Genomic DNA, 11,824 nt, shown 5'->3' on the forward strand with positions numbered 1-11,824 from the left:
ACCAGAGATGTGTATGCTACGTTGCTATGGATACGTTTGATATCCAACAATCATATTCATTGGTGCACATAGCTTAGCACTGGTGGAAACGGATTCAACTAAGATATGTTTTTATATGGTTGGTGGACCGCTGCCCCGACATCACCGGGTGATTTGCTAACTCAGTATGTGATAATACTGAATGATAGCCACCGAGCTCATTTGACTTTTACTTTTAATCCATTGATGGATTTCTACGAAAAATTATTTTAATATTGCTCAGTAAAGCAGCAATGTAGGACTAACCAATGTCAAATGAGCTCGGTGATTATCATTCAGTGTTAGACAGTACGTCCATTGATTTTCCGTCGGCGTCAGATGTACTTATTTTCTTTTTTGTACTGTTCTTTTCAACCCTGATTTTCTTATTACTTATTCTCAGTATAGGGCCTGATATAGATTGAGATGGTAAATAGTCATGATGAAGTATTATATTACCCTTTCTTCTTTGATAGGATCCGTTTGACGTCGTGAAGGCTCGATAAACCGGCTGATATATCACATAATATCTGCCACATAATATTGAATCTGGCTATTATTCGTTGCGGACGGAACCGGAATTACTTTTCCCCGAAGGAAAATCAGCAGCGGAATTTTACGCAATGTAGCGCTGCCCTAATGAGGGTAGTTTGGCGCGGATAAGCCGTAAAAAGTTCACTATTTAATTTACAGCTGAAATACAGCCTTAAAATGAGCCTTAAAAATGTTAAATGACTTATAAAATTACTAGAGGATGCCCGCGACTTCGTCCGCGTGGATTCAGGTTTTTAAAGATCCCGTGGGAACTGTTTGATTTTCCGGGATAAAAAGTTGCCTATGTCAATTACAGGGACGCAAGCTACCTCGGTATTAAACATACAAATCACTTAAGCGGATGAGTTTTTAGGAATCCCGTGGGAGCTCTTTGATTTTCCAGGATAAAAAGTAGCCTATGTCCGTCCCCGGGATATAAGCTACCTCTGTACTAAATTTCGTCAGAATCGGTTAAGCTATTGGGGTGTAAAAAGGTAGCAGACAGACAGACAGACAGAAACACTTTCGCATTTATAATATTAAGTATGGAGTATGGATGGATAGTTCTTAGTTTTTGTTTCCTTGTGTTTTTTCTTCTTTTGTAAGAGACTTTCTATCTAGCGGTGTGATAAGCAGAATCCTATCGAGAAGATGTCGGCATTCCAATAATAATTATAAAGTGTGCGTTTTAAAATAAAAGACCACACCTCTATCTACGCATGACGCGGACGTCCAGACGCGTGTGCGGCGACCTTGAACGGGTCGAATCTATGAATACACACACTGGTATTAAACTCGTAAGTTTTACTCTGTTATCAGTGGACCTTGTTGGGGCCAATAATGTCAAATGATTGACCGGTCACGTGTTCTCAAAAGTCCGCCTTACATCTTATGTATGATGATAATAATTAATTGCAGTTGTACCTACCTAATTATTAGCTGAATTTAGGGCACTTACCTATATTTTTCATCACATTGCATTGTAGTCGTTACAGTTTGGTTCTCGACACGGAAAACGTTCGTTTTACCTAATATTTTCTGGAGTTCTAGATCTGCGTTATAAATTCAGTCAATATGTAGGTAGGCTAACAATAGAATAGCATTTTGTCGCTTTGTGATAATCATAATTTCCGTACTAATCCACCTGGTTTACAAACCACTTCTCGTTACCAACAGATGAATTTGCAGCAGTTATAATATTCTTTTCATTTAATCAATGCGATTAACCTAAAATAAACATTTGTATCACAATACGCAAATACCATTGTAAAGCGAGCTACACACGACGCGACGTACGCACGTTAAAATATACTAATCTATAGGTTTAATCTATGGATTAGTATATTTTATCCAAGTACACTATATTTCAATAGAATGACTTTGACTTCTATTAGGTTGGAAGATACGTTGCGAGGTTTAGGGTTTGATCCAAGGCACTCACCTCTAACTTTTCGGAGCTATGTGCGTTTTAAGCAATTAAATATCACTTGCTAATGGTGAAGAAAAACATCGTGAGTAAACCTGCATGACTGAGAATTCTCCATAGTGTTCCCAAAGTGACTATGGCGTAAACCCTTCTCATTTCTCATTTCGAGAGGACACCTCTGACCTACAGTGGGCCGGTGATAGGTCGATAATGATGGATATGACGTTTCGAGTTTGCGAAGCGTTCATAATATGCTTCGATAGAATCCTCTACGGCACTACCTATTAACATTCGGCGAGTTTGTCATATCGTGTGTGACCTACTTAACACGCAATACGCATACCCGTTGAACGACTTTGGTGTTTATCACGCAGTAGGCCAGTCGTAGTGCGCGGGCGCCGGTGTCAGACGTATTAATTTAGCATCCAACATGGCGGCGCGGACGGTCAGCCGGTGTTTCACCATCACAAGGAATTATAGCTCGAAACCGGACAAACACATAGCTTTTCTCGGCCTTGGAAACATGGGAGGTTTCATGGCTGCCAATCTGGTCAAAAAGGTAACTTTCTTTGCATTAATGTTATACATTATTGTGGTAATTCATTCCAAATATCTACTTAGTACACATGTGACTTGTCGGGTAGGTTAGGTATATTGATTTTATTGAAAGAGATCGAGTCTTTTAGTTTCTTCGTTATATTGCCTGATTATGTCTACAGTCATACTTACTAATTTACTATCATCGTGATCAACCCATCGCCGGCCCACTACAGAGTACTGAGCACGGTCTCCTCTCAGAAAGAGAAGGGTTGAGACCACAGTCCTCCACGCTGGCCAAATGCGGATTGATAGATTTCACACACCTTTGAGAACATTATAAAGAACTCTCAGACTTTCGATGTTTTCCTTTAGTATTAAAGCAAGTTATAGGTAGGTATTTATAGTTACCCAAAGAGCACGTAGCTATCTATCTACCTACGAGAAAAGTAAGGTGCGTGTCTGGGATAAAATTTTCAAAAGCCATCAACACAGACGACGCGACGTTGCGAGTTTCTAGTAGGTACCTAGGTAGTACCTTATAAATTAATGAGGTCAATGCAATGAATTCTAACTTGTTTATATTATTAATAGACATATTATTTACTTGCTCTTGACTATGTATCAAACAAATATAATAAACCATATTATATTAACATAGCTAGATGCAATGAACATATTGTTTTAATGGAATGGAAGCATACACAGATAAGGCGTGGATACGATAAGGTCATGATTGTGATAGTGTTATTGATCTTGCATAATGTTATCATTCTATTTGATGTACAAAACAACAAATAAGTCTTACTTAATTTTTGTTGCTTAGTCTTACTTAAGTCTTGATTTTTAACCCCCGACCCAAAAAGAGGGGTGTTATAAGTTTTACGTGTGTATCTGTGTACGAGTATCTGTCTGTGGCATCGTAGCGCCTAAACGAATGAACCGATTTTAATTTAGTTTTTTTTGTTTGAAAGGTGGCTTGATCGAGAATGTTCTTAGCTATCATTCAAGAAAATCGGTTTAGCCGTTTGAAAGTTATCAGCTTTTTTCTAGTTACTGTAACCTTCACTTGTCGGGGGTGTTTTAAATTTTTAATTTAGGTACACTTGTTAATTGTATAGATGACTTTAATTGATGGAAAATAAAGTGGACTTCAGATAGATAATGCATCGCATGAATAAAGATGATATAGGTAGAAAGACCGAATAGGAATTAAAAAGTGTAAAAAAACCTTCGTCAATCGAATCTATTGCTCTTACTTTCAACTTGCTGTTTTTGCGGGTGGATTCCGTACTACGATTTTCTTTTAATCGATTATTATTATTATATGTTAGCCCTTGACTGCGATCTCAACTAATGGTAAGTGACAATGCAGTGTAAGATGAAAACCAGCTAATTTGGAATGGGTATAGGGAAATTATTTTTGCAAGGCAATGTACTGGAACGCTAAATCGCTTGGCAGCATAGCTTTGCCGGTAGGCATAGCTATGCTGCCACGGCCACGGCCATAACTAGCCACGGCCGAAGCCTCCCACCAAACCAGTGCAGAGATGATTTAGAAATAATACATTTTCAAGTAAAGCCTGCCGAAATTTGAACCCGAGATTCACTTAGGCATAAGACCACTGGGCGGAGCTCACGAACTAAGTCATCAATCAATGGTTCATCGGCATAATATTACGGAACCCCAAACTCTTTCAGCCATTTAAAGCTACTATTAGTTGTATTTAAAATTGAAATCCGTTCAATTAATGCAAAGATTATGGTAAATTATGCAGATGGGTGCTTTTCACGTAAACGTTTAAGGTCCAAGTGCCATGGAAAACACATTAAATTCGTATTATTGTATCAAAAAGCGATTTATTGGCTGTTCCGAAAACGGTTACACTCATATTTTATTGTAATAACGACTAAATAACGATTACTTTCATACGTTGTATTGTTTTTAGGTATCATTTTGGTAAAATTTTTTTAATTCTAAATTAATTGGTCATTTATTTACGATGTGCTTCGGAGATCACTAACAGTTCATTGACAACGCTTGATAAATGCCTAGTTATTGCTATGTAATAGTACCTAATAGCTTGAAGTGGTCCACTTCCTAATCGCGAGGTTGGGAATTCGATCCCAGGTGAGCAACTGTAACTTTTCGGAGTAAGTTGTAACTTCTGAGCAATTAAATCTTACTTGCTTTAACGGTGAAGGAAAACATCGTGAGGAAATCTGCATGCCTGAGTCTGCCAATCCGCACTTGGCCAGTGTGGTAGACCTCCCCATTCTTTTTCCATTATCATTCCGAGATTGATTAATTTAAATCCTCAAAGAATTCCCGAAGGGACTTGTCTAAACTATTTCATAGTCTCCATCAAATAGAAAGAAACCTAGGTAGGTACGTCCCGAAGGTTGAATTTTTAAATTAATAATACGCAAGTACTTACCTACCTACTTTATTTCTAGGGCTTCAACGTCCGTGGTTACGACCCGTCAAAAGAAGCGCTGACAGCCGCTGCAAAGGACGGCGTATCCAGCGCCAGCTCAATCGCTGCAGCGGTGGACGGCGTCGACGTCGTGGTGTCCATCCTGCCCAGCAATAAGGTCGTCCTTGACGCCTACCTGGGCGATGATGGTGTTGTCAAACATGTAAGTACCAAATCCCACGAGTACCAATCTACCGGCCAAGAAAATTAAAAAAAAAAAATGTTTGAAGACCTCGGGAACACGATGTCTATAAACTTATTGCAAGAGCGCAAAAAATCATTGGAAACATTTGTTTTGTTTGTTTTGTTTTCAACTCTTTACTGCACATAAAAAAAAAATAGAATGTGCCTAGGTACAAATAGAGGTAATTTCTTTCAGTTAATCTTTGGTAATAGTTCACCACGAATAAAATTAAATTGGCCACCACTATATCACTACAAATCGCAACATATTTTTGCGGAAGGAATCAGCCTGGCTGTTTAGGTTTTGTTTGCAACCATATACAACATATTTTCTAGATTTCTTTTTGTACCAACGTTATTTTTTTACAGCGAATATAAAAACGATACTCAATGCAAAATAATCTTGCATAGGTATTAGGTAGGTACCTAATCGAGTGGTTTACCGGACTGAAACTCTAACAGCTCAAAGAAAAATCCATTTTACAACAATCGGAATGTAAAAGAGTCGTGGAATGAAACAGGCCTGAAGTAGGCTTCATTTTTCTTAACGAAATAAGAAATAAAATTTATTTTTACTAAAAGCAGCGTAGCATTTCTACTCGCATTTTCTTCGTACGAAGCCACGCTCTGTTGAAATAAAACAGAATTTCTATAGGCCTCTGATGAAAGGCTATTTTGAGCACTCCGCCTTCGGACTTAAGGCTTGGTCACATAGAAATCGCTTCGGCTACATCGTGCGACAAAAATCAGACAGACTTTTCGAAAGGTTGCAAAGCTGAAGTAGCAATGCAAATTTTCAGGGCACGCACAGTTCAAAAAACTGATAGACGTTTGGGTACTGGAATGGTCACCTTGTACCAGAAAGCGGAGCGTTGGAAGATAGCGCCCAACGTGGACAGGCGATATCAGGCGAGTTGAAGGGAGCCGCTGTATTCGGGCGGGCGCCAGACCATGGTGTTTGGGACCATTGGACCATGGTGTTGTTCCCTACAAGAGATCTATGTACAGCAATTGTCTCACAGTCCGATGGGATTGCAACTTGATATGACCGGAAAAATTTCAGACGCCAGAGCTGATAGCTTTACCTTTTTTTCCGAGGCACATTACCAACTTCCCGCATTCTAAAACTTCTCCACAGGAAAAAAAAAAGTATAAGCTAGCTAGTAGACCAACGAGGCAGTTGCAAATAACGCGTAATGAAGGGGTTTAATTACAACGAACTGCATAAAGCCCACCACACTGCAGATAGAGAAGACTGCACTTATTCTTCTTCTCTCTTCTCCAACTGAAAATCCTTATAACTATGATAACTTAAGAAAGGAATACTTTACAGTCCCGCATTGCGTGTATCCAAGCCTTTAAGTCGGAGACAAGCAAAACAATTTGTTTGAGCGATGTCGAGAAATATTTATGTTTCCAAAGTTTCCACTACGAGTAAATCTTTAAGTGCTACTTTAAGTTTGTCGCTTTCGAAGAGTTTTGTTTTGACTTTAGTATTTTATTTGATGTTCTTCAAAGCAGGCAAGAAGTCTCAGTTGTGACTTGTGAAAATCAAGGTGAAAATCAATTACAGTGTTGGCGCAATGCACACCGGCAGAGTAGAGTCGAGTTAACGAGCAGCGTCTTTCTTGATCTCATCATCATCACCACCCACATAACATAACCACTAAACCCATCACAACCCTCGCTGGCCCACTACTGAGCACAGGTCTTCCCTCCGAATGTGAAGGTTTTAAGGCCATTGTCTAACAAACTGGCCAAGTGCAGATTGGCAAAATTCACACACCTTTAAGGATGTTATGGAGACCTTTCAGGCATGCAGGTTTCTTCAAGATGTTTCCTTCAACTTAAAGAAAGTTGCTTAAATACTTCGAACAGATGCATGTCCGAGATCGAATTCCGGTCGGCCTCAAATTGGCCGGTCTTAATCACTAAGCCATCACTGCGTATCTACCAAAGTATGAAAACGTTAAAATCGCGCTATATTCCGTTCTTACCAAATTTTTTTTGTTTAATTTCCAGGCCCCCAAAGGATCTCTCCTCATAGACTCAAGTACAGTGGACCCCAACGTGCCAAAACAGATTTTCCCTGTGGCCAGCGAGAGTGGGGTCGCCTTTATCGATGCACCAGTTTCAGGAGGTATTTACATCACACTTCACGCTAATATTATAAAGGTGGAAGTTTGTGTGTGTGAGATAAAATTCGTCTCTATAATTCTGAAAGCGCGATATTGTCACTATAGCAAATTATTTTAATTTTAATAATATGTATAATGTATATCTTCTATGATAATTTTATCTTCTTATCAAATAAGTAAAAAAATAAAAAATAATCGTACTCGTAATTATTACTTTTGGTTTCTAACCGTAACATGTTACTATACAATGGAATGAAATGAAATGGGAATAATAATGTTGTAAACACTGTGTAAATGAAGTTCTTTTTATCTCATTAAATCCCCCGCAAACATTAAATCTTATCAAAAATTTATTTGATAAGATAAGGTTAGTTAGTAGGTGTTTGAGGCAGTATTAAATTAGATATTCAATAAAACTTTATAATATGATTATATGAGAGGTTTTTTGTTTTTTAGGATAATAGTAAAGGCGGTAGGTACGAGTATGGACATTGCGTTGCCCCAGTCGATAATTAAATGGGTGATCGAATTTAAAGGCCCAACTTGGTCTTTGGTTCCTAGGTGCCTTGGAGATGTTTTTGCCCGTTGTCAAGTTATCACACTTTTATGAATAAAAGAAAGAAAAGATATCCAAACTGGTAATAATAATACGAAAGTGTGTCTGTCTGTCTGTTACATTTTGACGACTTATCTGTTTAACGGATTTTGATTAAATTAAGTAGGTACAGAGATAGTCTCCATCTCTAAGAAGGATACCTATAGGAATCTTTTTATCTCGGAAAACCTAAGAGTTTCCGCATGGATTCGAAAAAAATCCAAGTTATCTAGTTAAAATAAATTTTTATAAATAATATTGATTTAATAAATGAAGATATGGCGTGAATAAATGGCTGATTGAATAAATGGTACCTATAAATAGTAAATAGCGTGAATAATAAAAGGCCAATTTTCTTTTCCAGGTGTTATGGGAGCACAAAATGCCACCTTAGCATTCATGGTCGGAGGCCGTAAAGAAGACTTCGATAGATCAGTGCCCATGCTCGAAGCAATGGGCGCCAAGCAATACCATTGTGGTGCCAGTGGCGCCGGCCAAGTCGCCAAGTTGAGCAATAACATGCTCATGGGTATAACTGGCATGGCGACTGCAGAGTGTATGAATATGGGTATTAAGTAAGTTAATTTTGCCTTTTTTTACCTCTAAATGTCACAAAATGCCATAGTTGATAATATAAGAGTCTCCATGCTCGAAGCAATGGGCGCCAAGCAATACCATTGTGGTGCCAGCGGCGCCGGCCAAGTTGCCAAGTTGAGCAATAACATGCTCATGGGTATAACTGGCATGGCGACTGCAGAGTGTATGAATATGGGTATTAAGTAAGTTAATTTTGCCTTTTTTTACCTCTAAATGTCACAAAATGCCATAGTTGATAATATAAGAGTCTCCATGCTCGAAGCAATGGGTGCCAAGCAATACCATTGTGATGCCAGCGGCACCGGCCAAGTCGCTAAGTTGAGCAATAACATGCTCATGGGTATAACTGGCAAGGCGACTGCAGAGTATATGAATATGGGTACTAAGTAAGTTAATTTTGAGTTTTTTTACCTCTAAATGCCAACATGTCTCCCGATTATATAAAAAAAAGGACTCACCGTTATCGTTATATGTCCAGCGGTGGACGACTATCGGTTGACGTCGATTCAGGAGCTTAAACTTCCAATAAAGCACTGGGAAAATTATCTTTGATTCGCACTCGCAGTAAATTTAGAACAATCTAAAAGGAAGGCCACCCAGGCGCTTAATAGAAACCCTTTCCTTTCATTTACATATAAATATGATTGGAAGCTCCCATTTCTATGTCTGGAGTGTATGAACTGGACCTTTTCCTTTTTGATTAAAAGATTTGTAAGACAATGTACGAGATGATTTTTCTATTGAAATACCCAAGTATGCGCTCCTAACATGAATGGTTTATTATACAGACTTTTTCATATTTTGTGGATAGAACGGAGAATTGGCATGAATTATGAAGAAAAATATTGAGCAAAGGAAGTTTGTAGAGGAGCGAATAATTTAGAGAAAGTATGTATTTTAAAATGCATAACTCTTAAGGCTAGAAAAAAATAACACGTATAGAAAAGAGTATCCCACCAACCAATATTATAAATGCAAAAGTGTATTATTTATTTGTTGGCTTGTCTTTCAATCACGTCACGTTACAACCTGGAAAGTGACATAGACAACTTTTTTGCGCAACGGATCAGCCTGGCTGTCCAGCATGGAAATGCAGCCAGTATTCTTGGCATCATGCCACGTGGGCAAGATTCGTATAGTAATTAGATAAGGCTAGCTTTGAGTTTTATTGTAATATTTTCATTAAAAAAAAAAGACAACTTTTTAACCTGGAAATCAGAGTTTCCACAGTATTTTTAATCACCAAATTACGGGGTCGGCCCCATGCCTAAGCTCTTTTCTTAAAGATCTAAACAGCTAAGTATAAGTTCCTAAATTATTCCAAGTTTTAAATAGAAACATATCCTAGAACTTATTGTTATATAGAAAGAGGTTTTTTGTACGGCGTCAGAATGTCGACTAAATTCACATCGTTTCCTTCATAGCTCCTCATTATTTTTAATTCCTCCATCAGAAGCTGAGATGAGACAGGAAATACGGTCACGTAGAGCCATAACAAAAGGACTTTGTAAGGGCTGTCACGAACTCATAATTGGAAACTTGCACTAGGATTTGTATTAAAAGTCACGTCGGTTTTCCAATTTGTATGTAATCGCACTTTTCCTTGCATGTGGAAGAAGATTTCAAATAGGTACAACTACTAATAGTTGTATCTATTGGAAATCTTACCTTATCTTAGGTAAAACCTTACCATACCTTATCTTAATCTTACCTTATCTTACCTTATCTTAATCTTAGGTACGCGACAGGTTGAGTGGCAATCGGGGTATGAGGCGGGAGGATTGCCCGCACACCCGCACGTCACGGGTTAGCGCGTAGGCTGTGCGGGGCGTTCTCACCCTGGTTGCCATTTCAACCTGTCACGCACTGTAGGTATCTTGTATCTACTAACATCCTTAATGGCTTCCTATACAATCTAAAGTTCCAAACCAATACTATAAGACTACGTCTAATTACGACATTAAGATACACGCTAGTGTATCTAGCCAAGTTCTACAAATACTAATAACAACACACTGCACTGGCGGTGTATACTGTGTAGGTATACCCATTCCACGAGATGGTTAGCGGACTAAGTACTTTGATGACATTATTTAGCAACCGAATTGACTTCAAACTTTTAAAGCAACTTGAATGGCAATGACTAATCTTTCTATCATTTCCTTCGACGAACAATCCTATTGTTGATAGAAGATCCTGTCACATCAGCACAACTGAATGAACCGATACGATTCTTCTCCATTGTTTCAGAATGGGTCTAGATCCTAAAGTTCTTCTAGATGTACTGAACAACTCTTCAGCTCGGTCGTGGTCTACAGAAGTGTACTGCCCCGTCCCTGGGCTGGTACCCACCGCGCCTTCCAGCAGAGACTACGAAAATGGTTTCAAGAACGAACTTATGGTTAAGGTATGATTTTAACTCCTTTTTGCTGCTTTTTCATCAGGGATGTGCATGCAGGCCTAGTACGTCGTAATTTCTTCTACTTAAATGAGAAACCCATTAGCTGTTGGCTCGTTTGGAACCCTAGTAGCTTTAGTTTTAAGTTTAGGTACATAATTAATTGTAATTTAGTTAGGAAAGTTTTTTTAGTTGAAACTTATTTTAATTATTGAAAAAGATGACCTTCCGAGAAAATTCTTTCTTAGTCCAGCTTCTAGTTGAAACACAAACTATCTACAACAATGGCCGCAAAAAGCTACGCTTCAGTACTGTGACTGACTGATAGACAAAGCACAGCCTAAACCACTGGTTCAAGAGTTATGTTTGGAGGTTATATTCCTTGAGTATCCTAGTGGTGCATTTTAACGAATGATTTTGAGAAATTCGAACGAAATCTTTACAAAACACTATTCCACGCGTATGGAGTCGCGGGAATAAGCTAACGTAAAATATTTTCCAGGATTTGGAGCTCGCAAGCTGTATGGCACTTGGGATCCGCACACCCATCCCACTAGGAGCTGTGGCAACGCAGCTTTACCGCATCGTGCAGTCCCGCGGCTACGGACAGAAGGACTTCTCATTCATATACCAACTGCTGAAAAATGAGAAGAAGTAGAATAAAATATTAAATAATTAATTTGCTTGGGTTTTATTTAAATTCAAGTCATACGAATATTCAAGGTCGGAATGTAAAGGCTGATACACATCTGCCTGCGCGCAAGACTTTACCCAACGTGCACCATAAGAACATAATGTGGACGTGGTCTTATATATCCAGTGGCTCCCTGCGACTCCTTTGATATCGGCTATCCAGTGCCCACCTTGTTTTAAGTTGAAGATCTGTTATTTTAGGAACGCCTCATAATTTCAATTTTCTGG

The 11,824-nt window shown here is 38.6% G+C and overlaps 1 protein-coding gene across 1 annotated transcript; it reads left to right on the forward strand.

Annotated features, from left to right (window-relative positions):
* The first annotated feature begins 2,332 nt into the window (after positions 1–2,332).
* On the forward strand, positions 2,333–11,582 carry LOC123871847 (NAD-dependent L-serine dehydrogenase). The gene is made up of 6 exons (XM_045915847.1): positions 2,333–2,537; positions 4,973–5,155; positions 7,198–7,315; positions 8,273–8,483; positions 10,756–10,912; positions 11,406–11,582. The coding sequence occupies exons 1-6, from the start codon at positions 2,409–2,411 to the stop codon at positions 11,559–11,561; spliced, it is 954 nt and encodes a 317-aa protein (XP_045771803.1). The 5' UTR covers positions 2,333–2,408; the 3' UTR covers positions 11,562–11,582.
* Positions 11,583–11,824: the final 242 nt, after the last annotated feature.

Source organism: Maniola jurtina, chromosome 14 (assembly GCF_905333055.1).
Source record: "Maniola jurtina chromosome 14, ilManJurt1.1, whole genome shotgun sequence".
Taxonomy (NCBI): Eukaryota; Metazoa; Arthropoda; class Insecta; order Lepidoptera; family Nymphalidae; genus Maniola; species Maniola jurtina.

Bases quoted from the DNA above. Each gene is read 5' to 3' on its own strand.
- LOC123871847 (XM_045915847.1), top strand. From the start codon at position 2,409: ATGGCGGCGCGGACGGTCAGCCGGTGTTTCACCATCACAAGGAATTAT. The intron at 2,538-4,972 runs GTAACTTTCTTT...CTTTATTTCTAG, and splicing joins CTGCCAATCTGGTCAAAAAG to GGCTTCAACGTCCGTGGTTA. The intron at 8,484-10,755 runs GTAAGTTAATTT...CCATTGTTTCAG, and splicing joins TGTATGAATATGGGTATTAA to AATGGGTCTAGATCCTAAAG.